Raw genomic sequence first — 27895 nt, 5'->3', positions numbered from 1 at the left:
AACAACATTCTTATCAACAGAGAAAAGATTGAAATTGTCAAGGACTTCATTCTTCTTGGATCAACTATCAACACTCGTGGAAGCAGTAGTCAAGAGATCAGACGACGTACTGCATTGGGCAAATCTGCTGCACAGGAATTTTATAAAGTGTTGAAGAGCAGAGATGTCAGCTTGAGGACTAAGGTGCGCCTGACCCAAGCCATGGTATTTCAATAACCTCATATGGATGCGAAAGCTGGACAGTGAATAAGGAAGATGGTAGAAGAATTGATGCCTTTGAGTTGTGATGTTGGAGAATACTAAAAGTGCCATGGACTGCCAAAAGAACCAAGAGATCTATTTTGGAAGAAGTGCAGCCAGAGTGTTCCTTGGAGGCCAGGATGGCTAAGCTTCGTCTCTCATACTTTGGACATACTGTCAGGAGAGAACAGTCGCTGCAGAAGGATGTCATGCTGGGTAAGATGGAGGGTCAGAGAAAAAGAGATGGATCAGCCAGGTGGCATCATTGATGGTGTCAAGTGTGACAACGGTGGTGGGGTTGGCCCAGGATCGGACATTGTTTCGTTCTGCTGTGCATGAGGTCACTATGAGTCGGTTCCGACTCGATGGCACCTGACAGTAACAACTCTTAGCAAATTATCTGACTTGAATCACAAGACTACTGTATCCGAGCAGGATCTCACATGTATTTTACTCTAATTTTGGCATTAAAAGAATAATTAAGATTGGGGGGGCAGCACACCAAAATTAAACCAACTAGTTATCTAGCAGGACCCTAGGACAGAAGTGAATACAAAACCATCAATGTAGAAAGAATGACACAATTAAGGTATGGAAACATTTTAAAGGCAAAACATTATTACCTATAAATCTGGAGGAGAAAAAGAGTCTTGCATACAACTATATTTTAAAAGAGCGCCCTACTGAAATTTTTAAGTACAGACTTGTCAATATCCCTAATATATTCTGTGAAATACGATCTTAATATAACATAGACACTGAGTGCCTATGAGTTGGTTCTGATTCATAGCGATCCTGATAGGGCTTCCAAGGAACAGGTGTTGAGTTTGGACCACCAACCTTGAGATTCAAACGACCTTTTGTTCCAGTGCATTATTCCACAGCATCACACCAAGACTCCAACTGCAAACATCTTTATTGTGTAGTCTGGTCCTGCTTCTTATCTCCAATAAGCTTTGCAAGGAGCTCTGGTAGCATATTGGTTACAAGTCGGGCTGCTAACCTCAAGGTCAATAGTTCGAAACTACTAGCTGTTCTGCGGGAGCAAGATGAGGTTGTAAAGATTTACAACCTCGGTAACCCTACGCAGGGTCACAATGAGTCAGAATCAACTCCACGGCATACCACCATCAATAAGCTTTGCATCTTAGCAGTGACTGTCAATATGGTGAGACAGATTCACTTTTGTTTGGTCCTCAATTCAGTTCACAATGTCTCTACAAGTGATACAGACTCCCCGACCCATTTTCGTTAGCTGTGTAGCTTTCAATAGTCAATCTTGTAACAGCTTGGAGAACTTTTTCTCTGTTGTTGAGAATGCTTGTCAAGTACGTTTAAATCAAGATCAGTAAGTTTTCACTGACTTTCTACCTTTGTGCCAATAATTTTTGTTTTACTTCTCAACAGACACCTTGCCTTTGCCTCTTCTATATCTAGTACTGGTTTTGCTGCATTTGGGAGCCATGACATACCTCACAGTTGTTTTCCTAACAAAATTAAACAAAGACACACATGCTTATGTGCAGAAAACTGTTGTGTTCGCTACATTTGTTCTCAGATTTCTGTATGGGACCACAGACAAACATGCAGCCAGACATTACCAACAAGGATATTACGTGGTGCATAAGTATATTACCACCAAGCAGGAAAAATTATTACTACTTAGTTCACATATTAAATTTAAGGTTTATACAACTTTAAGATCTCTTTTAGCTATGCTATTGTTGTTAAATGTCATTTAAGTGGTTCCAAGTTATAGTGACCATATGCACAACACTGACCAGAACCATACCATCTACAATTGTATGTTTGAGTCCACTCTTGCAGCCATCATATCAATGCATCTCATTGATGGTCTTCCTCCTTTTTTTTTCTCCCTGATATTCTACCAAGCAAAGAAGACTGGTTCCTCCTAATAACTTACCCAAAGTACATGAGACAAAGTCTCACATCCCTGCTTCTAAGGAGCATTCTGGCTATAATTCTTCCATGACAGACTTGTTTGTTCTTTTGGCAGTTAATGGTATATTAATATTCTTTATCAACAACATAATCCAAAGACATCAATTCTTCCTTTGTCTTCCTTAGTCATTATCTAGCTTTCATTAAATGAGGCAAATAATAATACCTAGGGTCAGGCACACCTTAGTCTTCAAAGTAACATCTTTGTTTTTTAATGCTTTAAAAGGAGCTTATGCAGCAGATTTTTCCAATCATTTGATTTCCTAACTGCTGCTTCCATATGTGCTGATTATGAATCCAAGTAAAATGAAATTGTTCACAACTTCAGTATTTCCTCCATATATCATAATGGTGCCTATTGGCCCAGTTTTGAGGATTTTTGTTTTCTATATGTTGAAGTGGCAATCCATATTGAAGGCTGTAGTCTGATCTTTATCCATAAGTGAGTTAAGTCCTCTTCACTTTTAGCAAGCAAATTTGTCATCTGCACATCACAGGTTAACCTTCATCCAACCCTGATGCCTTGTTTCTTTTTCAGATAGTCCAGCTTCTCAGATTTGCTTAGCATATACATTGAATAAGTATGGTGAAAGCAGAGATCCTCAACATAAACCTACCAGCTACAAAAATTCTCTTATGCTATACAATAGGAGTCCCGGTGTGGCGCTGTGGGCTAATGCATCAGACTGAAAAGTCATTTGAACTGCACGGTCGGAGGTTCAAGTTTACCAGCTACGCCTCGGAAACCCTATACAGGGTCACTATGGGTCAGAACTGACTCCACAGCACTTAACAACAACATACAAGTAGAAGCACAAGTTTCCTACTTTAAATTTAGGTTCAAGTTTACCAGCTACGCCTCGGAAACCCTATACAGGGTCACTATGGGTCAGAACTGACTCCACAGCACTAAACAACAACATACAAGTAGAAGCACAAGTTTCCTACTTTAAATTTATGTACAAGAGCAAAATCTGCATGTTATATAATTGAGATAAATTTTGGGGAAAAAAAAATCGTTTGATAATTTCCAAATATTTATTACTACTTGTAGATTGAACACAGATTTTAAGAAGTGTTACATTTTAAAATATCTTTAAGTAAAATAATATTAATAATAGGCATACCACTTCTTTAATTTGCTGCATTTAAAAATTTGAGAACTCTGCTTCCCTAGAATTTTTATGCTGTCAAATCTGTACATTATTTTAGAAATAAGTTTTACATTTTTATTTCACATGCAGTGACACTCCAAAGACATAACAATTTAACAAGTGAAACGCTACCAATTTTAGTATTTGGTATGAGATCCTACAACAAGAGAGTATGAGTATAATGTGACCTACCCAACATATACATGAAGGTTTTATAATTGTCATCGCCAAGTCTAAAAAATTTGTGAGTTAAGTGTCTTTTTAAAATTGGATGGAAGAACACTACACCAACTGTATCTATGGACTAAACAGGTTTTCTGCTTCTTCTTGATTATCTTCTGAGTACATACTACTCATTAATACTATTGAGGATAGGTTGACAGAAAACAATGATGCAGAAAAAAAGATCAATTTTGGTATTTATGATCAACTTTTTTTTGAGTGTGTTTACATGGCTTTAAATTTAGATTTTTTTCAATCACTTGAGAATTTAAACTATCCACACTCTTCTAGTTTGTTGAAAAAGCTAAAATATGATCAGCTTAACCAAGATTTGGGCCCCATATTTGCTGGTTAAATATTAAGCAGGGTGGAGGTGGGGGGGGGGGAGAATCGAATTTTAAGAATAACCATAGATAGCCTCCTCTTGGGACCCTCCTGACAGGAGCCAATAAGAGAGACTTCTAAGTATTTAAATAGTGATGTTAACTTAAAAGTGCATGATTTATATTGGCTCTAGGAAGAGTGGAAAACCACATGACAAAATTTGTCTTATCTGAATAGATGTGCAGCAAGTAAACTTACTAGGAAGACAGTTACTGATAAAATTAAAGAGAAAGGAGCTTAAAGAAATGTGCGACCAGCTTATGTCAATGAAATATAAAAAAGTACTTATAAAAAGGACAAAATCAGCAATTTACTAGAAATGACCAGCTGGTATCTTGGTTTTGATAGTGCTATAGCACCATTACAGCAAGGGTAAGCAGGTTAATCCCTTGCAAAACTTACCTTGATTGGCCCAATGGAAACAGAAGGCCCCAGAAAAGAGAGAAGCATCTGGCAGTAGCAAATTGTTTTATTTTATCTTTCTGTGGAAAGAAACTAATTTTAAATAAGAACCAGAGCATTTAAAGGATAAATATTTTTAAAGCTCATTATCTAGTTAGAGCAGCTCTACCAGGAAAACAAGAGCTCCTTTGCTTAGAGATGGAAAGAAACAAAAGAGGAATTGGAGTTGTTGCTCCATCATCAAGAGAATTTTAAAACTTGTTATTCTACAATCACAGAATACAACAGTTTTTATTTTAAGCACATCTGCAAGCAGAATCTTTTGGGCCTGTGTCTTTCAACGAAGATTTTTATACAAAACTAAGGGGTATGAAACCCAAACCAAATCCACTGCCATGAAGTTGACTCGCTGGCTGACTCATAGCAACCCTAAAGGACAGAGTAGAACTGCTCCATAGGATATCAGAGGCAATTAAGTCTTTATGGGAACAATGCTTCATCTTTCTCCCAAGGAGCAATTGATGTGTTTGAACCAGAGACCTTGGACTAACAGCCCAGCCCTTAACCCACTTGCCCCAGAGTTATACTCCAAATAAAAGAAAACCTCTTGACAATAAGGCTTTCTATTCTTAGGCTTAAGCAGAAAGAGGAGAAACAGAGTAAGCTCCTTTAAGCCCCATGGTTTAAATCATTATCAAAGAAAACAGTACTAATGAGCAAAGAGCCTATCTCATTGACTGACTTTTCTAAATATTTTGCTAGTCTAAACTTATGATTATCAAGACACTCAAGTAGAAATAACCTAGCCATTTAAAGGAACTGTGTATTGTACAACTTAATACAGAAGACATAAGATTATGCATGTTAAGTGAACTTCTTCAGTTTATTGAATGTTGCCCTAGGAGTTCAATTCTATCAATCACTGAGACAGTATTAAAACTTTCTGATCCAAATCACTCCCACAAGAGGTATATTTATAACTTACAACAGATAGAGGGTCAGTTCTAAATGCATTAAGAAGCAATATGCATTTTGTTTAAACAGAAAATTAACTATCTATTTGACACTGTCCTAAGAATAATCAGATTTATTGATTAGAAACCTTACCAACCCCATCCCTAAAATACACATCAAAGAGGAAGAAATTTCAGGAATATTAAATTCATTCTTTTCCAATGATTTGGACAATTCCTATTTGTAGATTCTATGCATTTATTCTTTACGGTTCACCAGCATGAGTTATGTTGACCCATCCACTTCCAGTGACAACCCAAAAAACAAAACCCACTGCAGTTGAGTTGATTCTGATACAGAGAACCCTATGTTATTGTAAAGTGCCATCGAGTCGGTTCCTACTCATACCGACCCTCTATAGGGTTTCCAAGGAGTGGATGGTGTGTTTGAACAGCCGACCTTGCAGTTAGCAGTCCAGTGCTTATCCTACAGAGCCACACCAAGACTCCAGCCCTATATGACAGAGTAAAACTGCTCCATAGGGCTCCCGAGGCTATATATCTTTACAGAATCAGACTGCCTCATCTTTCTGCTAAAGAGTGGCTGGCAGATTCAAACCACTGACCCAGGTTAACACACTTCGTCAACTGGTATCCTTTTTTTTTTTTTTAAAAAAAAGCCACTGTAAGAAAAACCCTAGGTTTACCTTGTTACTTTTAATTTACAGAAACTCTTCCTTTTGTTGAAACAGAAAGTAAAATTCATGCTTAAGACTTTTCCAACTCATTCATTTGGTCACAGTCATGATTCAACATTTGCTATATATGAAAACATTATTTCAGCATTAACTAATCCTTAAACTACAAGGATTTACTCAGACTTCAAAATCTTGGCACAACACCAGGAGACAAAAACAACAATAAAACAAAAATTTAAAAGCATCCTTACTTGTCCCATTGGTGGCCCTCCCATAGGGGGCATCATTTGGGGCATCATTCCATGAGGTACAGGTGGCATATTTGCTCTCTGACCCATAGGGTGCATTCCCATGGGAGCATAATGCATGCCAGGGTGACCCATCTGAAAAATAGTGAAAATTAAACATTAGCAAGTAACAGACGAGCATTTCAAAATCTCAACAAATAGGTTAGCTGCAGTGATGTAGCATCAATGGGTGATTAAAATTTGGAAAATCAGCTTACACCCACGTCTCCCAAATTAAAAAAATAAACACTAGTGTCTGTAATAAGCTTACAACTGACCAAATCCATGAAAATGAGCAAAGTTAAAAGTATCATTGTACAGAGCTGTTTAAAAAAACTAAAATAGTGACTTAATCAGTTACCGGCTAAACTACGAGGAAATGTAATAACCAGTTTAAAAACTGTTATGGTGAAAGCCATAACTTTGTCCTATTACACAGATATAATACAGATAACCGTCTACTGGTATTTTATAATGCTTATTCCGAAATTTCGTTTCTACAAAGACTTTCAAACGCTATATTTACCAAGGAAAAATAGACAAACAGTATGAGTATGCAGATACGCTTCACTCTCAACAAATAGACGTTATTATTTCCTACCACAACCTTTAAGGCAGGTAAAATTCCCGGTGAAGAGGGGCCCCGAGGTTAGAATTCACCGACTGAGGCCGTGTCCCTCATAGACACGAAATGCAACCGATAATTCGTGCCCCACTTTAACGCTTCTTTTTAAAAAAGGACAGCTAATTTCTTCACCTGTGTCCATTGTTCTGGGCCTTAAAACGAGGTCATTATCTTCTGCCAATCTCCCCCTGCGGACACCACCACTATTTGTGTTGTAAATTTTGGCAGCCTCATTTAAGTCCAGAAAACCAAGTTTCCGCCTCCCTCTTCCTGCCAAATCGGGCCTACCTCCCCTAGACGCTCACCCCGCCCAGGGACCCGCATCTCCACCCCGCCTCTGCCTAGGCCAAGCCCACCGGGAACTTCCAGGGTCTCACAGCCTCCCCTTTGTGCGTCCCCACCACCCTCCATTTTTCTCCCTAGGAACAACTCCCACCATCTCGAGCTCTTCTTTCATCCACTCTTATCTTCTTCTCCGCTTGGAGAAAGCTTCCTGTCTGACTCCGTTTTTCATTGTGCCGCTTTCCCCGGCCCCACCGATCCCTTACCGAGGGCCGTCTCCTCAGGAAGCCGTCAGTAGAGACCCAGGAGCTGGAGCAGAGGCTTGAGTCGGGCAATGTCCGCTCCCCGTTCCCGGGACCCCGCATAGGAGGATGGTTCTCCATTTCACTCACCATGAGGCCTCCACGCTCGGCTCCCGTCCCCGGCCTCATCGTCGGGCTCAGACTGCTCCGCCGGCGGCCACTGCCGCTACACATACCAACAAGGAGCGATCTGAGTGGCTGGCGCCCGCCGGGGCTAAAGGTTAAAGGCTGCGCAGTGCTACGGGGCGGGATCAGCGGGGCCAACAAGCTGACAGGCTTCCCCGCAGTCCAATCAGAGGGTGCCGTCGGCACACAGCTCTGCGGCGATTCGCCGCCAGCCTCACTCGGCTTCGCCTGCATGGGGGGCGGGGGGAGAAGGGACGAAGGAAGTTTCTGCGCCGAGTCCTCTGCCGGGGAAAGTCTACCAACTTTCCCCAGGAAAGAGAAGCTAACAGTATCCCCGCATACCTGGCTTAGACTGCCTCACCCCACAGGGGGTGAGGCAGCGGAGGGCCTGCCGTGTTCACCGCCCCCACCCACTATGTACGCCCCACAAACCTGAGGCGGCTAGGGTGGGGTGGGGGTGGGGTAGGCAGCGTCTAGCGTTAGCGGTGGCTGGGGCTAGAGAGCGCGCGCACAGAGCTCGAGGGAGGGGAGGGGAAAGGAGGGGGCGGGGAAGACGGGAGGAGGGGTCTAGAGGAAAACGGTTCGAGGTTCCTAAACCCGAGGTGGAGAGCACAGCTAGGACGGAGCAGGGGCGGATGGAGGGAATTGATATGACCCTCGAGAAAAAGATGTGAAAGGGGGTTAGGAGTGGACAGTTAAGGCAAGACTAGCGAGCCCACCGGTAAGCAGGTATTACGGGGGTATGCAGGGAAGAGGTTGCGCAAACAGCGGAAGACGGGAGAAAGAAAATCGGAATGTGTGTCGGAGCGGCATGGGCGGGCGCTAGGACCGGGCATAGGGAAGATGCCGCATTAGGACTACGGGACTCTCTCCTGCCTAGCAGTGACGCGGTGTGGCGGAGGGCTCTAGCCGGAACAAATCGCTGCAGGGGGCAGACACTCAGTTACCTTTGGTCTCTACTCGCATCTAACTGCGCATTTCCCTACCCTCCCTCCTGATTCGGTGCCCCAGAGTCGCGCTTTGTTCCCGGGGTGCTTGGTCTCCCCGGGGGCCCAGCAGCTCGCTTCCCGCCCTCTGCGGTCTCCTACGCACCCCTGCGTACTAGGGCTGGGTGGTGGAGACCGCGCTGGGGCCAGGGCGCTGATTGGCTGCTGTGGGTCCGGAGTGTCGGAGCCGCTCGTTGCCAGCCTCACCGTCTTTCCCGCCATGTCGTTTGTGGAGACTGGGAGCCGCACGGCTCTGCTGCGCCGCCGCCTTGGTACTCCGGCCCCACTCACTCGGCCGGTGTATTCTGCCTTCTCTCAGGGGGACAGTTGGGGTGAAGGTGAGATCGACGAAGAGGGATGCGACCAAGTGGCCCGCGACCTGCGAGCGGAATTCTCCGCTGGGGCATCGTCGGAGCTCAAAAAGGGCTCCGTACATCCGCTGGATGGGGACGGGTCGCCGGTTCTGCCTGATAAGCGCAATGGCATCTTTCCGGCGACTGCGAGCGGCCGTTCCCCGCCGCGGCGGTGGCCAGTCCAGGTCCTCTCTGTGCTCTGTTCGCTGCTATTCGCCGCCCTTCTTGCCTTCCTCCTTGCCATCGCCTATCTGATCGTAAAAGGTACTGAAGCCCGGCCCTTAAAAGTGCGTCCAAGCAGTTGGTCCTGGACGCCTCCATCTCGTCCCTCCTTTATTCACCCGCGAGCAGGCAGCGCCTTTCACTCAGAGTCGTCTTTTGCGCCTTTTTTGAGTTTATCCCCCTTTCTGCCTTCTGTTTAACATTTTGGAAGGCCCTGACCCGTGATCTGGAAACCCTTTTTTAAAAAAATTCATCTGGATTGCAGATAACCCTTGATGATTTGTGGTGAAATATTGACAAAATTAATGAAAATGCACAGCCTCGTCATTAAAAGACGTGAAAAGTGGGTGTAATTAAAATAGACCTTATAGAATCCTTGTGGGTCAGAACTGACTCTATGGCACTTAACGGCAAGCAATACATGTTGAAGGGCTGTGATCCACCGATTCTTACGTTCACGCACAATTCTGGAGGACAAAGAGTTCTATCCGACAGCCCAGTTTTGTACTTGGATAGGTAAAATCATTAGGCACTTTCAGTTTTATGTTAGGTTTATAACTAGTAAATGAAAGTTTTACTGCAGCAGCCATAGGGTTTGGGGGATGAAAGTAGATGTGCCTTGAAAGGTTTTGCAGATTGAGATGGAAGTATTATTTCATTGGGTTCTTTCTGCATGTTAAAATGCAAAGAATCATACCTGAATTTAAATATCAATTCTGACTACTGAGTATGATCTCGGCCAAGTTGTTAGTTGAGTCGATTTTGACTCAGGAAACTGTGGGGCCCTGAGCAATCCTCACATTGTTAAACTTGAGCCCATTACTGTTGTTACTGTGCCAATCCTTCTCGTTGGGTGGGGGGTATCTTCCTCTTTTTTGCTGACCCTTCACTTTATCTAGCATGATGTCCTTCTCCAGGGACTGGCCTCACTTGATAATATGTCTGAAGTATGAGAGACAAAAGTCTGGTTAGTCTGGCTTCCAAGGAGCATTTTGTGGTTTTACTTCAAGTTGGTGTTGTTAAGTGCCGTACAGTCAATTATGACCCATAGCAACCCTTTGTAGAGTTTCTGAGGAACAACTGATGCGTGAGCTTGAACTGCCCATCTTACAGTTATTGGAGGAGGCAAAGAAATCCAAAAGAACTACTTTAGGTTATATCTAGAAAACATACAACATATCATGAAAACAACAGTTTTACTTCACTAAGCCAAGCCCTTTACCCTCAGGTTGATTCAATTCCAACTCTTACCAACTCTGTAGGTAAAAGTGGAGACCTGGTGTGGTGCTGAGGGATAAACATTGGACCTTAAGGTCAGCTGTTCAAACTACCAACTGCTCCATGGAAATGCTGTACTGGGTCCATTGTGAGAATCAACTCTAGGGCACTTAACAGAACAAAGTAGAACTACCCTCCTAGAGTTCCAATATAATCTTTATGTTTCTCTTTGAACTGCTATTGGCAGCCTAGGTCCTTTCCTTTCACTATGAAATGCCATTGCATTGGTTCTGAACCATAGCAGCACTGTATAGAGTGTCGGAGAAGAGGCTGTTGGGTTTGACCCACTGACCTTTGTTAGCAGTCCAGTGTTTATCCTACAATGCTACACCAGGATTGCTTCCTTTCATGAAATAGTATTATGTGTCTTACAGTTGCTTTTCCTCACTGCTTCCCAGCTCCTAATGGAGCTTACAGTGCTTGATTGTGAGAAGGTGGACAAGTTTATGTTAATTTGGCTTCTCCATGAAATGATATTAAGGAGCTCTGGTAGCGTAGTGGTTACAAATTGGGCTGCTAACCTCAGGGTCAGCAGTTCAAAACCACCAGCTGTTCCGTGGGAGAAAGATGAGGCATTCTGCTCCCATAAAGATTTACAGCCTCGGAAACCCTGTACGGGGTTGCGATGAGTCGGAAATAACTCCATGGCACATAACAACAACAACAATAATGAAATGATATTTTAGGTGTAAACTGCCAATGTTAATTCTTTTATTACTTTTCCTCCCTCCCCCTCAGCAATTCTGAGAGATTGTTTAGATTCATAAGTACTTTCTTTTACTCTGAACGATTGCTTTTGCATTATAAAATCATAAAACTGTGATTATTAATGGAAGTCCATTGCACAAGACAGTGAGCTGTGCTAGTTACAAAGAATGGGGAGGAACTGAACTAAAACCTAGTATACTGTGCAATTCCTATTAAAAGTATCTTCACAGCAACCCTATGTAGTAAACATCAGCGTTTCCATTTTTAAGGCAGTTGATTCCCATATGGATCTTCGTTTGCTTACCAAAGGTCTCAAAGCTGGTAAATAGACTTAGAATTTGAACCAAGCTCTTTATCTCCAGAGCACTGTACACAACTCCACAATGTCACTCTAGCCTGTAATTACTGTTCATATTATAACGTCTTACTTTCTACCTAAGCCCCTCTTTGTACTTACAGAGTTGCATGCTGAGAATCTGAAGAATGAAGATGGTGTAAACACTGGGCTATTAGGTATGGATTTAATTGGCACTTAATTTGATATTAGGTTCACTTTTGTATTTTAAAGTCCTATTTAAATTGTACAGAATTTTAGATAAAATGCTTAGTGTACAATTGAGTCAATCTTTTGTTTTTCATTTGCATATATGTGGTGAGTTTTTATTACCCTTTTTATATACATTTGTATGTACACACACTAAAACTCAACCAAACCCAGTGCGATCAAAATCAAATCAATTCTGATTCATGGTTCTGAGGCTATAAATCTTTAGCAGAGCAGAAAGTCTCATTTTCCCCCTGAGGAGCAGCTGGTAAGTTTGTACTGCTGACCTTCCCTTTAGCAGTCTAGTGCTATATCCTATAGAGCCCACGCTTATAAGATATGGCATTGCATTTTGAGTACAACTAGTCCTAGTGTGGCATTGTAGGATAAGCACTAGACCACAAGGTCAGTGGTTCGAACCCACTCCTCGGAAACCTATGCAGGATTGATAAGAGTCAGAACCAACTCGACAGCACTAACAACAACATGTGTGACTGAGTTCTGGTGTGGCACTGGGGGAAAAAACACTGGCTTGCTAACCACAGGGCTGGCAGTTTAAACCCACCAGTTGCTCCTCTGAAAACATACAGACAGGGTCACTGTGTTGAAACTGACTCCATGGCACTTAATAATAGCAACAACATGTGTGACTAGAGTTCCTGAGTGGTACAATTAAGTGCTTGGCTACTAACTGAAAGATTGACCTTTCAAGCCCACCCAGACGTGTGTTTGGAAAACAGTCCTAGTGATATGAATGATTAACAGCCTTAAATTCTGTGGAGTGTAAAAGAGCAGAGATGTTACTTTGAAAACTAAGGTGCACCTGACACAATCTTTGGTATTGTTGATCACGACGTGTATGTGAAAGCTGGACATCGAATAAGGAAGACTGAAGACAAATTGATGCCTTTGAATTGTGGTGTTGCTGAAGAATATTGAATATACCATGGACTGCCAGAAGAATGAACACATCTGTATTAGAAAAAAAATATAGCCAGAATGATCGTTAGAAGGGAGGTTGGTGAAATTTCAACCATCTCGTGTAATTTGGAATCAGGAAGGACTAGTCCCTGGAGGCAGACATCATGCTTGGTAAAATCTGATAAAAGAATGGCCCTCAACCAGATGGATTGACTGTAACAATAGGTTCAAGCATGGAAATGATTGAGGATGGTGCAGGACAGCGTGGTGGTTTGTTCTCTTGTATGTAGGGTCACTACAATGAGTTGGAATCAACTGGACAGCAACTAACAACAGGCCACAATATTACAATGTTAATTTTTAAAATTTATCAATGATGCAACTGTTGGTTAGTTCGAAATAATGTAAAATAATTGAATATGCTCAATGTGGAGCAAGCACTTATATCATGGAATATTGGTCATTTCTGAAAAAGATAAGAATACTCTTTAAATTTGATAATCATCCCATTTAAGCACCTGAATAAAAATGTTACAAGCTTTAGGAAGCCTCATGTTTTGTTATTCAGTTACTTTTATGTTATTTTGTGCATCCTCACTTTTTTATACATCTACAAGTTTCTTTGTTCCACACCAGCTCCCTAAAGCAATGGATTTTTCTTCAGTTTATTACCATCTTTATTTTACAGACTCTGTTAAATTTACAGTAAACTTCTCAATTTTTCTTACCTCTTCAGAGCTGCCTATTCTGGTAGCGTAGTGGTTTTGAATCGGGCTGTGAACCTCAATGTCAGCAGTTCAAAATTACCAGCTCTTCCACCGGAGAAAGATGAGGCTTTTTGCTCCCGTAAAGATTTATGGCCTCAGAAACCCTGTACAGAGTTGCTATGAGTTGGACAAACTCCACGGCACATAACCATCAACTATCAGCAGCTATTTGGTAATATGACCCATTGCTGTTGAGTGGATTCTACTTCTAATGACCCTATAAGAACCATAGGGTTGCTTTATGGAAACAGATTATGGCATCTTTATCCTGTGAATCAACTGGTAGATGTGAATCAACTTTTGGTTAGCAGTTGAGACTATTTGATAATTTTTTGTTAAGTTTCCAATAGAGTTATCCATAAGTATGGCACTACAGGATAAGCACAGAACTGTTAACCACAAGGATAGCAGTTCATATCCACCAATCACTACTTGGAAAACCTATACAAGGTTGCTGTGAATCGGAACCAACTTGATGGCACTTAACAACAAATTCTATTATAAGCAGCCTATTTTGATCCCATATTTCACTGGATTGGCAAGAAAATTGTACCTCATTTTCTCTCTGTGTCTCTTTGGCAAACTCATGTTTGTGCAATAAAAAATATGTCTCATTCATCCTCCCTTTCAGCTTGTATCTATATATCTCTGCTCAGAACACTTGTTCCAGGGTTGTGTTTATATTGTGTACATCTATCCCCTTTAACCCATGCACACCTCCCTGTGTCTTCAATGGTCTTTATTACTCTTCTGCCACCCTCCCCTTCTTCTATGTTGTCCTCCCTGTCATCCAGACTAACATATATCTCTGCCTTCTAGCCAGTGAATTGCTCTCCCCTCCCTTCCACCATCAAAAAAGTGTTTTTGTCTGGTAATCTTTTTGTTTTGTTTTGTATTTTAAAATTTTGGTTGTAGTTTATTTTTTTCTTAACAAGTCTACTGTTTAATCTCGGGATTTAAAAAAAAAAAAAAGTCTAAAGAATTAAACGATAAAGGAATGTCAAGGTAAGGGCACAATGCCCCTTTCCCAATGTCAGGAGTATAATAATAGCTATTCCAGCTAATATCTAGCTTCAAACGAAATGAATTTTTATATTTTCTAATTGATACATATAGCCACCATCTTCATTTCATCTGAGCTTGTCATAACTCAAATCCACAAAGCTTCATTTTTAAGCTTGATGAAGACTGTAACAGGAATGATGGCTGACCTTAATATGTAGTGTGTACCTTAAAGGAATTTTAAAAACATAACACAGTAATAATGTCATTAATAGTGAAGTCCTCAATTTAGAGCCTGGAACAGTCTTCCATCAAGGGAGTGGTGGTGGTGGTGGCTGTGTGCCGTGTGGAGTCAGTTCTGACTCATAGCGACCCTGTTTCCAAGGCTGTAAATCTTTATGGGAGCAGAATGCCGATTTCGCCTGCGGAACAGCTGGTAGTTTCTAACTGCTGACCTTGCGTAACCACTATGCTACCAGACAGAGCTCCTATATCAAGGAAGTGGGGGCGGAGTGAGAATCAATCCAATGAGTTTATCTCAAGATCTTCATCTCTTGTTTTCTCCATTTGTATTCTCTTTTCAGTAACTGCATTAATCCTTTGAGCCCAAAATGAGATCTTTTTTATTACTGTAGATTACATGTTTAGTGCTCAATTTCCATTTGCTCCTCTTGCTTGTGTTTTCTCTCCGTTGCCTGCTTCTCATGCTGCCCTTTTAGCCACAGTCTGAAAGTTTCTCCCGTATTTTTTTTTCACCTTCCTGATCATCCCCTTCAATATCAGAGGTTGATGCAACCCCTGCTTTAGGTTAATTTTTCCTTTTTGATTCCGCTTCTTCCCTTTTTTTTTTTCCATGTCAGACTGTTTTCTTGGTTTATCTTTATCTTTTTCCTTTCGGCCTTCATCCTTTTTCAGTTGTTTTTTAGGTTGTTTTTCTTCCTGCCATATCTTTTTATTTTTCTCTTCAGTTACAATGTCACTCTCTGAAGGATAAGGCTGTTTTACCATTTTGGGTCTGCCTCTTGGTTTTGGAATCTTGACTTCTGTAGCTGCAGGGTGCATCCTCTTTTTGGACTCACTTTTAGATTAACATGTTATTGCTCTTGTCACTACTCCAGTATCCTCTGTTTCAATTTGTTTTTCTGCCTTTCTCTTTTCTCCCTCTTCTGGCATTTTGGAGTAGTTATATCAATTGCTTTAGTCACATCCTCATTACTGCCTTTTTCTTCCTGGTCAGTATCCTCCTTTGAAACACTAGTTTCAGCTTCAACATCAGATGATGCATTTGCTTTAGTTTAGGCCTGCTAACTAGAAAATTTAACTTTTGGATTGTTACCTATTTCCCATAAACTTTCATTAAAACCTTTTCATTTATTTGGCTTGCCGTATTTTTCCTTATTTTCAGAATAAGAAAATATATCCTTTGGTCCCAGAAAAATAGTCTCATTAATTCCTAAAAAGAAAGTGGGTAGTTTGTTTTGTGGGTGGCTTTACAGCTCCATCAGGAACTTCATCTACTCCAGCTGGCCAATGAGGATACCCTTTCATATTGGTGAAGATGATGTTTCCGGGCTTGAAATCTTGAGTCATGTTTGGGGGTTGACCCCAGGGTCCGGAGCCCAAGAATGAGCTGTGGTGGGCGGGCGTGGTGAGGCAGAGGCGGAGCCGGTGGGAGGAGTGGAAACCTTTTCTTAAAACTTTTACAATAATGGTCTTGTACAATACTTGTCCCTTTAAGATTGCATAATTCTACTCAGCATAATGTCCTCTAGTTTCATCCAAGTTATGAGGTGTTTCGCAAAATTTATCATTCTTCAACATTGCATGGTTTTCTATTGAGTAAGTTCAACCTACCCAGTCCCAGGAGGGAGCTCTGGTAGCGTAGTGGTTACGAATCAATCTATGAACCGCAGTTCGAAACTACCAGCTGTTCCACAGGAGAAAAATGAGGCTTTCTGCTCCTGTAAAGATTTACAGCCTCAGAAACCCTGCACAGGGTTGTTATGAGTCGGAACTGACTCCACGGTACATCACAACAACAACAACACCCAGTCCCAGGAGCCTTGGTGTGGCGCTGTAGGCCTATGCGACAGACTGCAAAGTCGTTTGAACTGCAAGGTTGATGGTTTAAGCTCACCAGCTGATCCTTGGGAACCCTATACAGGGTCACTGTGAGTCAGAATCGACTCCATGGCACTTAGCAACGACATCCCAGTCACATGTTGGGTTAAAGTTCTAGGAACTGACAATATGTCAAGATACAGAGACAGCAGCATAGTCTGTTCCTCAAGGTATTTGTTCAAGTGAATTACTGTCGACTCAGTCCTCACTTTGGGTGGCCCATCAAATGTAGCAGCCTCCAGTCACATGACCATCTGCTGCTTCTATGTTCCACTTAGGACAGTAGCATCTGCAAGGTTATCCCAGACCCTTCTGCCAAGATACTATGCACATAGCTGTACTCCCTCTCTGAGGTTATGTGGCCTACAAATGCCAGGAATTCCCAGCAGCACTACCCCCTCAGTATACACATTTGGAAATACACACACCATACTTTCTGCATCCCAGGGATATCTCTGTAGGTAAACCTTCTTGTTCCAAACATTTTGTCTGTGCTTCAAATTATTTTCCTTGTTACCTAAGTCATTTTGCCTGTAGGTATTTACCCTCCTTCCCCTGCCAACACAACCAAATAAACAATCTATTTATGCTTTGCCATTTCGTTGGGCAATAATTACAAAACTTATCTGTTTGTGGTGTGGAGTAGTGGGAAGAAAAGGGAACTACTTTAAAAAACATCTTTCAAGATGCCTTGCCACAGTTTCCTTAATACTTTGTCCTTTTTATCAGCTGTACTTCTGATTACAATCAAATACACATGTTTGCTAAAATATATCTCATTTTGTATAGCCAGAAAAATTCATAATTCAGAAATCATTCAAGCGTTCACATCCTTCCTTTCCTTTTACTCCTGAAGCATGAGACACATGCTTATCAGTAGTTCTGGCTTAGTAAACTTGTTTTAAGGAAGCAGTTTGAATATGGTTCTGCTGAGTCTAATAATTTCTATGCCCCTCTCCATTCAAAAATTACTCAGTGGAAATTTTTTCTCAACAATTCTTAAAAAATGGAATATAACAATTGGTTCAAAATGCAGAAAGAGTATATACACTGAAAAGCCCAACTCCTGGATCGCAGTCACTGATTTCCTGTCCTCACAAGGAACCAATATAACCTTCCAGAAAAAAGTTGCTATGTAACATATGTAATAGGAACTCTAGTGGCATCGTGGGTTGTGTGTTGGACTGCTAACCACAATGTCAGCAGTAGAATCCACCATCTACTCAGTGGAATAAAGACGAGACTCTGCTCTTGTTGTAAAGAAAGATACACAATCTCAGAAACTATACAGGTGACTATGAGTCAGAACCAATGTGATGACATTTAACAACAATATGTAATATATGTATGTGTAGAAAGAAGTCCCTGAGTGGCGAAAACAGTTAAGCACTCAACTACTAGCTGAAAGATTGGCAGTTTAAACCAACCCAGAGGCACTTTGAAAGACAGACTTGGCGATCTATTTCAGAAAGCTGCATGGGACAGTTCTACTCTGCACACATGGGGTGACCATGAGTCAGAATCAACTACATAACCAAGGGGACTTTAGAAAGTTAGTGGAAAAATAGAATTAAAAGATAGCGAACCTTTCCATGAACTTTTTGAAGTCCCTTTGATAAATATTAATTTACCCTTATATGTAATAATGTGCATTTACTTACCCCCTTTTTATATAGCTGTACATCATAGACTGTTCTGAACAGTCATTTTTCGACTCACTATTATATCTTGGGGATCTTTCCTTATGAATACATAAAAAACTTTCTTTTTTCTTTACAGCCGCATAATATTGTATGGCTGTTTTTTTAGTGCCATTGAGTCGGTTCTGACCCATAGCAACCCTGTATAGAGTTTCTGAGAAGCAGCCAGTGAGCTTGAACCGCCAACCCTGCTATCCAAACCCCTGATTTTGCAGTCCAGTGCATTAACCCACAGCACCACGCCAGGACTCCATATGGTATGGATATGCTTAATTAACCACTTCTACACCCCCTCTCTGGTAGCATAGTGGTTACGAATCGGGCTGCGAGCCACAGGGTCAGCAGTTTGAAACTACCAGCTGTTCCACGGGAGAAAGATGAGGCATTCTACTCCCGTAAAGATTTACAGCCTCGGAAACCCTGCACAGGGTCGCTTTGAGTCGGAACTGACTCCATGGCACACCACCACCACAACAACAACACTCCCACTGGAGTCCTGGTGTGACGCTATGGGTTAATGCACCAGACCGCAAAGCCGTTTGAACTGCAAGGTCGGTGGTTCAAGCTCACCTGCTGCTCATTGGAAACCCCATACAGGGTCGCTATGTGTCAGAACCGACTCAATGGCACTTAACAACAACAACACCCCCACTAGTGTGGGGCTGTGGGTTAATGTGCCAGACTGCAACACTATTTGAACTGCAAGGTCAGCGGTTCAAGCTCATCAGTCGCTCCTCGGAAACCCTATACAGGGTCACTATGGGTTGGAACCGACTCGACGGCAGCTCACAACACCCCGGTAGAGTCTTGGTGTGGCACTTTAGGATAAGCCCTAGATTGCAAGGTTGGCAGTTTAAACTCACTGGCCGCTCCTGGGAAACCCTATATAGGGTTGTTTTGAGTCAGAACTGACTCGAAGGCACTTAACAACTCCTCCACTGATGATCAATTAGGTTGTTTCCAATTTTAATATTATAGAAAGTACTGTAGTGAATAATACTGTAGATACATCATTTTGCACATATATATATATATCTTTAGAACAAATATGTAGATGTTGAATTACTGAGTTAAAGGATATGTACATTATATCGTATTGATAGATACTGCCAAATTTCCCTCTGTAGAGATTATACCAATTTATTCTCCCAACAGCTATTGAGGGTTTCTGTCTACTCACAGTCTCACCATCAGTGTGATCAAACGTTGAGATTTTTACAATTGAGCAAAATGATAACCTAATTTCTTTATTAATGATACTGAACCTGAGCATCTTTTCATATGGTTAATATTTATAGTATTTTTCACTTCCTATGGCTGCCTTAACAAAGTACCACAAACTGGGTAGCCTATAAAAACAAATTCTTTTCTCAGTTCTTGAGGTTGTGATTATAAAATCAGGGTATTGATTTTGAGAGCTCTTAAGAAGAACCTATTCCATAACTCTCTTCTAGTTTATAATGATGATATGTGATCCTTATTCTAATCTTTGCCTTCATCTTCACCTAGCTTTCTGTCCTCTATCACTCTATCTTGTCTCTTTATAAAGACACTACTCATTGGATTAGGACCCACTCTACACCCTAATACCCTATGTTAACAAATAATATCTTCAAAGGTGCTGTATGTAAACAATGTCATGTTCAGAAGGGTTGTTGTCGTTTTGCGCTGTGGAATCGGTTCCAATTTAGGGCGACCCTGTACAGGGTTTCCGGGGCTGTAAATCTTTACAGGAGCAGGAAGCTTCATCTTTCTCCCACAGAACAGCTTGTAGTTTTGAACTGCTGATCATGAGATTAGCAAGGATTAGGATTTCAAAATACCTTTTAATTCAATCCATAGTTCTTTTTTCTGTGATCATATTCTTTGCTTATTTTTAAAATGGGTTTTAGATTGGCAATTTTTCCTTAATTGCTTTCCAAGAATACTATTATGGGACATTATCCCTTTGTGTTGTGTATTGCATATATATATATAAAACATTGTAAGTGTCTGATTTACAATGACATACTTGAGTTACAACGAATCATATTTATGACGACCAATTTTTATTTTTGTTTTAGGATGTTTTGTAGCACAGGTTTGGCTTTGGCAAAATCCCTTAGCTTTTGTTTATTCTGGAATGTTTTGATTACACCATCGTGTTTGATTGATAGATTTGCTTGATAACGGATTCTTGGTTGACAGATTTTTTCTTTCAAGGTTTTATATATATGTCTCCCCATTGCCTTTTTGCTTGCATGGTTTCTGCTGAGAGATCTGAGCTTAATCTGACTTGCTTGCCTTTGTATGTAATGCTTTTCTTTTCCCTAGCTGCTTTCAGGATTCTGTCCTTATCTTTGATTTTGGAGAGCTTTATTGTGATATGTCTCGGTGATATTCTTTGGGATTCTGTCCTTCCTGGGGTTAGTTGAGCTTCTTGAATGTTTATCTTTTCACTTTTCAGGATGTTAGGAAAATTTTCTTCCAATAGTTCTTCAACTGTTTCCTCTGTGGACTTGTGTGATTCTTCCTATTCTGGAATGACAATAATTCTTAAGTCATTCCTCTTCATGTTGCCCAACATGAATCTTAGACCTTCTTCAGATTTTTTTATCCTTTTTTCTATCTTGGTGGTATTGAGAGATTTGTCTTCCAGCTTACTAGTTCTGCCTTCCACTGTTCTAATCTACTCCTTTGTCCTTTCAGTGTATTGTCTATTTCTAATATTCTATTATTGATCATTTAGACCTCTTTCTGTAGGTTTTGAATTGTTTCCAATGCTGTATCTATCTTACTTGATTGTTCCTGTAGTGCTTTCCTGACTTCCTCCTTATTTTTCTCAGCTGCATTGTAAGGTATGTTGAAACATTTTATAATCATTGTTCTGAATTCCTTCTCATGCATTTCCAAGGCCTGCCCTCCTTCCAGAATGTAGTCCAGTTCTACCTCTAGGTCATTTGTCTCAGACATTTTATTTTGTTTCTGTACTTGTACTGATATGGTCATCTGCTTTTGCTTCTTGGACATGTTTAGTGTTTATTTGTGGCCTTAATACTTAATTGAGTATATGTTTTGGTATTTTTTATGTTTTCTGATTGCTTCCAGGAAGATGTGATCAGGATGTGGGCTACCCTTTTCATTCTTCTTATTTCTTGACTCAGAGTAAGTTTCACAGGTGTTGTCTGCCTCCCTGGTATATGGCAGTTGGTATCGGTTCTTGCCTGGTATTTTATAGCGTGTGTCTGTAGGTTGACTATATGGCAGCATTTGCTGTCTCTTCTTCATTGATATATGGAGATAAAGAGTTCCCCAAAAGTAAAAGGGGGAGCATAAAAATAGCAAAACAGCAATAGCAAAAAAAAAAAAAAAGGGGGGGGAACCACCAACAAAACAACAACAATAAAAAAACTAGATTGGATACTGTAGTCTGTAATCTCAGAAAAGGGAGAGGAGGGAAAGAAGAAAAAAACAATCCGTAGCCTAATATGAGTATGACTTTAATACCCTCTTTCAACTTCTTGCCTTCAAAGCCTCCTGATAAATTTCACGATACAACTGTTGGTTGTTATGGTGTACCTCAGGATTTAATTTAATTTTCAGCCTGTTTTGTTTTTAAACTCTCTTTCCCTCTCCACACCCCTTGTTCTGTCCTTTTCACTATTAAAAAACAGTTCAGGGCCAGCTCTTGGGCTGAGAGTATCAGGGCACATGCATGGCAGAAGAATCCACCAGTGGTGGGAGGTGTCCACTTGCTCAGGCTCCTCCTGTAGTCACCAGAATGGAGGTGTGCAAATGTGTATGTGTTGGGGGTGGTGGACAATGAATAGATACCAAAAAGAAAAAAAACAAAAGAAAGCAAAACCGACAAACTGTATTGTCTACCTTTGCTCTGAGGTTCCCGCAGTGTTATTCCGTGGTGGGTCTGTTTCCCCGCTTGGTGTTGCCATTTGGTCTCACCCAAGTTGTTGGCTTCGGGTCATTTAGCCCGGCAGATTAAAATATACACGATTTCTTACTCCCGCTACAAGCTCCATTAGCTATAAGCCTTCAAACTTTTAAAATATTCATAGAAATGTAGTTCAGAGTTTTGGAGCTCTGCCCTGAACCCTCTTCACCTGGTATTCTGTGGTATTGCTGATGGCTGACTTCACTGCATCTCTACCCTATCCACCATCAAACCCTGCCTCTCATGTAAGTCTGAAATTCCCATTTTTAACAATGTTATTCATAGTTTGTTATGATCCACATAGTCAAAGCCTTTGCATAGTCAATAATGCCCAAGTAAACATATTTCTGATATTCACTGCTTTTAGGCAAGACCTGGCTGATGTCAGCAATGATACCCTCGTTCCCTATCCTCTTCTAAATCCAACTTGAATTTCTAGCAGCAGCCTGTCAATGTATTGCTGCAATTATTTTTGAATTATCTTCAAAATTTAACTTGTATGTGATAGTAATAATATTATTTGATGATTTCCACAGTTCATTGGGTCAACTTTCTTTGGAATGGGCACAAATATGGATCTTTTCCATAGATAAATGAGCCCCTCCAATGCTTCATCAGTTTGTTGAAAGATACCAGTTTGTATTGTGACGGTTCCTGGAGCCCTGTTTTTTGCCATTGCCTCAGTACAGCTTGGACTTCTTCCTTCAGTATCATCTGTTCTTGATCTTATGGTTGTGTGCTCTTAGCAACCCTGTATAGGGTTTCTGATAATGTACATCTTTACAGGAGCAGAAAGCTTCATCTTTCTCCCTCGGAACAACTGGTAGCTCATAATCAAATATGCTACCAGGGCTCCTTGACCATATAATACCCCTTGATAAGGTTGAACATCAACCAGTTCTTTTTAATATAGTGACTCTTTGTATTCTTTCCTTTTTCTTTTGTATTCCTTCCATTTTCTCTTGATGTTTCCTGTGTCATTCAATATTTTGTATATAGACTCATTCAGTATTGCAAGTCAAGCCTTGAAATTTTTCTTCAGTTCTTTCAGCTTGAGAAAGGCTTAGCCTGTTCTTCCCTTTTGATTTTCTAACTTCAGGTCTTCGCTCATTTCATTATAACACTTTGTCTTCTTGAGCTCCCCTTTGAAATTTTCTGTTCAACTCTTTTACTTCATTGCTTCTTTCATTTGCTTTAGCTTCTCTACATCCAAAAGTTAGTTTCAGAGTCTTCTGACATCCACTTTGGTGTTTTCTTTCTTGTCTTTTAAATGACCTTTTGTATTCTTTATGTATAATGTTCTTGATGTGAGCCCACAGCGCCTCTGGTCTTCAGTCATTAGTGTCTAATGCGTTTAATATGTTCTTGAGATTATCTCTAAATTCAGGTGGAATATACTCAAGTCCAGAATCCTCGTGTGGTGCTTTAATATTAGCACTGTATTGCTAACTTCAAGGTTGACAGTTCAAACCCACCAGCCACTCCTTGGAAACCTTATACATTGTTGCTATGAATCAGAATAGACTCAACAACAGTTGACATATTCAAGGTCCTATTTTGGCTTTCTTAGACTTGTTTTCATTTTCTTCAGCTTCAGCCTGAATTTGTATATGAGCAATTGATGGTCTGTTCCAGTCTGCCCCTGGCCTTGTTTTGGCTGATTATGCTGAGCTTCTCCACCATCTCTCTCACAGGTGTAGTCATTGTGATTCCTATGTATCCATCTGGTGTGGTCCACATGTATTGTTGTTGTTGTGTTGTTGTGAAGTTCCGTCAAGTTGGTTCCGACCCATAGTGACCATGTATAGGGTGTCAGAGGAGCAACTGGTGAACTTAAAATGCCAATCTTGCAGTTCAAACTGACTTTGCAGTCCAGCACATTAACCCACAATGCCACACCAGGATGCCAAATGTATGTTGTTGTTGTTAAGTGCCGTCGAGCCAGTTCTGACCCATAGCAACCCTGTATAGTGTTTCCGAGGATCAGCTGGTGAGCTTGAACTGCTGACTTTGTAGTTCAAACAGCTTTGTAGTCTGGCGTATTAACCCACAGTGCCACACCAGGACTCCTCCACATGTATAGTCACCATTTATGTTTTTAAACAGTTTTTGCAATGAGTAAGTCTTTGGTCTTAAAAATTCTACCATGAGATCCATAGCATCGTTTCTACTGTATTTTCCAACTACTGATTCTTGCTCTTTGTTTCCAGCTTTTGCATTCCAATCACTAGTGATTATCAGTGTGTCTTGGTAGCATGTTTGTTCAGTTTCTTTATGAAGAAGTTGGTAGAATTCCTCAATTACATCAGCTTTGGCTTTAGAGGTTGATAATGTAAATTTGAGTAATAGTCATATTAACTGATCTTCCTTTAAGACTTAATATTATTCTACTATGGTTATTAAGGGAACATAGTGGCTCAGTATGGTAAGTACTGGACTGTGAACCAAAAGGTCCCAAGTTTGGGTCTGCCAGCTACTCTGAGGGAGAAAGATGAGGCTTTCTGTTCTTGCAAAGATATAAAAAGTTTCGGAAACACAATACAGGGTCTCTATGAGTCAGAACCAACTCCATGACACTTAATAACAACAACAATGGTTACAAAGAACATTTTCACTTAAATACTATATATGACATTTCTGATGACTCCATTTACAGTTTTATTTCTGCAGTTATTAGATCTTAGAATTTTTATTGGTATAGGATATGAGATAGAGATTTAATACTTGTTTTCTCTAGATGCTGACATCATTTATTCATTAATATTTTTTATAAGTGTCTTTGGAATCCTGGTGTGGCTCTGTTAGATCAGTACTGTACTGCGATCGGCTGTTCAAGCCCACCAGATGCTCCTTGGAAACCCTATTCAGGGTTGATATGAGTTGGAACTGATATGACTGCACTTGGCAACAACAACAGTGTGGGCCTACTTCTAAGCTTTCTATTCTATCCCATTCTTTTTGTCTGTGTATCAACACCACTCTCTTTGAAGTATGAGGTTATGCAAAGGGGCTTCAAAAGGTTCATGGAAATTTTTCATTCTCCTTTCATTTTATTCATGAACATTTTGAAGTGCACTCATAATATGCTTTAATATCTGCTAGGACAAGTCTACCTTTGCTTTTTGTTATTTATTATTCCTTAAGAACTTTAGAATTATTTTGTTGTACCCCTACCTCCTCTCCCTCCCCAAAATATATGTATACATACATACAGAGAATTCTCATGGTATTTTTATTGGCAATAAAATGCTAATGACTAGGGAAGAGTTGATGTTCATATTGTAATCAGTCTTCCTTTCCAAGAATATGGTATCACTTTTCATTGCTCAAGTTTTGTATTCCTTAAAAGCATTTGTCAATTTTCATTTGATATTGTATATTTCTTAATGAGATTATTCTCAAGTTTTATCTTTTTGTTTCTATATACATGGGCATTCTCCCATTATTTCATCTAATTTGTTTGTGTATGTGCTTTATTTTTCTCCAATCAATTCCCCATGCAATAGGGAACTTTTATACATATAAATGAGGTCATGTTACTCCATATATTCAGTAATATCCTATTACTGAAATTTAGTGTAAACCCTTTGTGGTATATCAGGCCCTGCTTGATCTGGAGCCTGCTTTTATATCTCTCAACATTTCTACTTCTTTGCTTTTATTCATCCTCTACCTGCTCTGATCTCCTTTCTGTTAATATATCAAGTTGTTGTTGTTGTTGTTAAGTGCCGTTGAGTCAGTTCAGACCCATAGCGACCCTGTACAGGGTTTCCGAGGCTGTAAATCTTTACGGGAGTAGAAAGCCTCATCTTTCTCCCGCGGAGTGGCTGATAGTTTCGAACCGCTGACCTTAAAGTTCGCAGCCCGAGTCGTAACCACTACACTATCAAAGCTCACTTTATGGCTTTGCCCTTTCTGTTTTCTTTCCTAAGTGAAAGAGCATTGAGTCAAAGAGAACAGAGAAGGTAAAAACACTGGAGTGAAGTTTGCCTCATTCACATTCAAGAACGTTCACATTCTCAATCTGAGCTTTGATGCTACTTCCTTAGAAAGATAACATCTTGTCTTATTTACTCAATACCATTATCACAGTCTGTAGTTATGTCATTTATTGATTTATTTACTTGTTCACTAGTTTTTGTACTTTATTAGAATTATTCTGTAAAGATAATGGTCTTGCCTGTTTTGTTTACCACTCTTATTTCCATCACTTAATATAGTAGCAATGGAGCCCTGGTGTGGCACTTGTCGGATAAAACACGGACCTCGAGGTTGGTTTGAACTACAAGGTCGTCGGTTTGAACCTTAAGGTTGTCAGTGGTTCAAACTCTCCAACCACTTCTTGGAAACCCTATACAGGGTCACTATGAGTCACAACCAACGTGACAGCACTTAAAAACAACAATGGAGTAGTTTGAGGAGCCTGAATGGCATCATAGGAAATGCATGTGATTTTCTGAGCATGAAGATACTGGTATAATTGAAATTGTTTGTGTTAATAATTCAAGTCCCCACCCACCCCCGCTTTTCTCTTCCCATTAAGGATTCTGGACCCTGCTTATCATATCCCTAACTGCTGGATTCTCCTGTTGCAGCTTTTCTTGGACTGTGACTTATTTTGATTCTTTCGAACCAGGGATGTTTCCTCCTACTCCTCTTTCACCTGCCAGGTTCAAGTAAGTATTCCTGTCTCTCTTTCTTTTTTAACCCATTTCAACTCTTGAAAATGCCAACATAAATAGAAAAGATGCTGCTTCTTTGTGAAATAAGATGTTGAGACCTTACTCTTTAATCTATGAAACAAAGTGACATGGTGTCTTTCAGCTTGTTTTCTCAACCTTGAAATTCCATATCTAGATAATGCAGTGCTTTTATTTAAAAAATGAAATTTAAGAATTGACTAGACACTTAGAAATATTGACTATCGTTTGTATTAGAATTTTATTTAAAACATGTTTATGAAGACAAAGTTAATGTGTGCAATTTGAAATTTTTACTAGATTCATGTATCAAAGATAAGACTGGTTAGTCTGATCATTTTATCTAGCAACGTAATTGGATTGGATATTTCCTCAGCACTTGAAGTTTGTAGTGAACTTTTAAGGTACCCAATTTATATTTGTAGACCAGATTAGGTGCTTTTCATAGTGGAGTAGTTTAAATGTCTTTGGACTGTATCGCCTGTCAAAGAATTTCAAATAAGTTAGTAGAAATTATTTTAATGCAATCTATTTGTACCAGGAAAACTTAGGTTTTAATATAAACTCTCAAATAATAGCATCTAAGATCTTTAATGTATTCTACCAATTAGGGGTAATGTGAGTAATTGCAGTGACTGTAGTTGTTGTTGTTAAGTGCTGTCGAGTCGGTTCTGACTCATAGTGACCCTATATAAGGTTTACAAGGAGCAGCTGATGGGCTTGAACCATTGACCTTGCAGTTCAAACCATCCTTGCATTCCAATTCATTTACCTACAGTGCCATATCAGTTACTAGAAAATAAAATTTTCAAGATAGGTATATTACCATTAATTACAGTTTTTATTATATTGTTAAGGAGCTCTGGTAGCGTAGTGGTTACGAATCGGGTTGTAAACCGCAAGGTCAGCAGTTCGAAACTACCAGCTGCTCCGCGGGAGAAAGATGAGGCTTTCTACTCCCGTAAAGATTTACACCATCGGAAACCCTGTACAGGGTCGCTATGAGTCGGTTCCGACTCCACGGCACA

At 40.4% G+C, this 27895-nt stretch overlaps 2 protein-coding genes and 1 pseudogene across 3 annotated transcripts in view; 1 reads left to right on the top strand and 2 right to left on the bottom strand.

The window, feature by feature from the left end:
* The window catches only part of PRPF40A (PRP40 pre-mRNA processing factor 40 homolog A (S. cerevisiae)), a 62718-nt gene extending 54919 nt beyond the window's left edge, over positions 1 to 7799 (bottom strand). Inside the window, exons 1-2 of one of the 2 annotated variants that reach the window (XM_006834537.1) lie at positions 7602 to 7799; positions 6267 to 6398 (exon numbers count right to left, since the gene is read on the bottom strand). In XM_006834537.1, the coding sequence (XP_006834600.1) occupies positions 6267 to 6398; positions 7602 to 7685 (216 nt within the window). In that variant the 5' untranslated portion in view covers positions 7686 to 7799. Of the gene's footprint in view, positions 1 to 6266; positions 6399 to 7475 lie in introns of both variants that reach the window. The other variant, XM_006834538.1, reaches the window with a different exon arrangement.
* Positions 7800 to 8837: 1038 nt separating this feature from the next.
* Positions 8838 to 27895, top strand: part of ARL6IP6 (ADP-ribosylation-like factor 6 interacting protein 6) — a 36670-nt gene continuing 17612 nt past the window's right edge. Inside the window, exons 1-3 of the mRNA XM_006834536.1 lie at positions 8838 to 9240; positions 11644 to 11697; positions 26711 to 26843. Coding sequence (XP_006834599.1) covers positions 8844 to 9240; positions 11644 to 11697; positions 26711 to 26843 — 584 coding nt within the window. The 5' untranslated portion in view covers positions 8838 to 8843. The remainder of the gene's footprint in view (positions 9241 to 11643; positions 11698 to 26710; positions 26844 to 27895) is intronic.
* LOC102836512 lies at positions 15045 to 16008 on the bottom strand (annotated as a pseudogene).

Source organism: Chrysochloris asiatica, unplaced genomic scaffold (genome assembly GCF_000296735.1).
Source record: "Chrysochloris asiatica unplaced genomic scaffold, ChrAsi1.0 scaffold00012, whole genome shotgun sequence".
Classification (NCBI taxonomy): domain Eukaryota; kingdom Metazoa; phylum Chordata; class Mammalia; order Afrosoricida; family Chrysochloridae; genus Chrysochloris; species Chrysochloris asiatica.
Note: the sequence above shows the minus strand (reverse complement) of the source record. Positions and strands in the feature narration are given on the sequence as shown.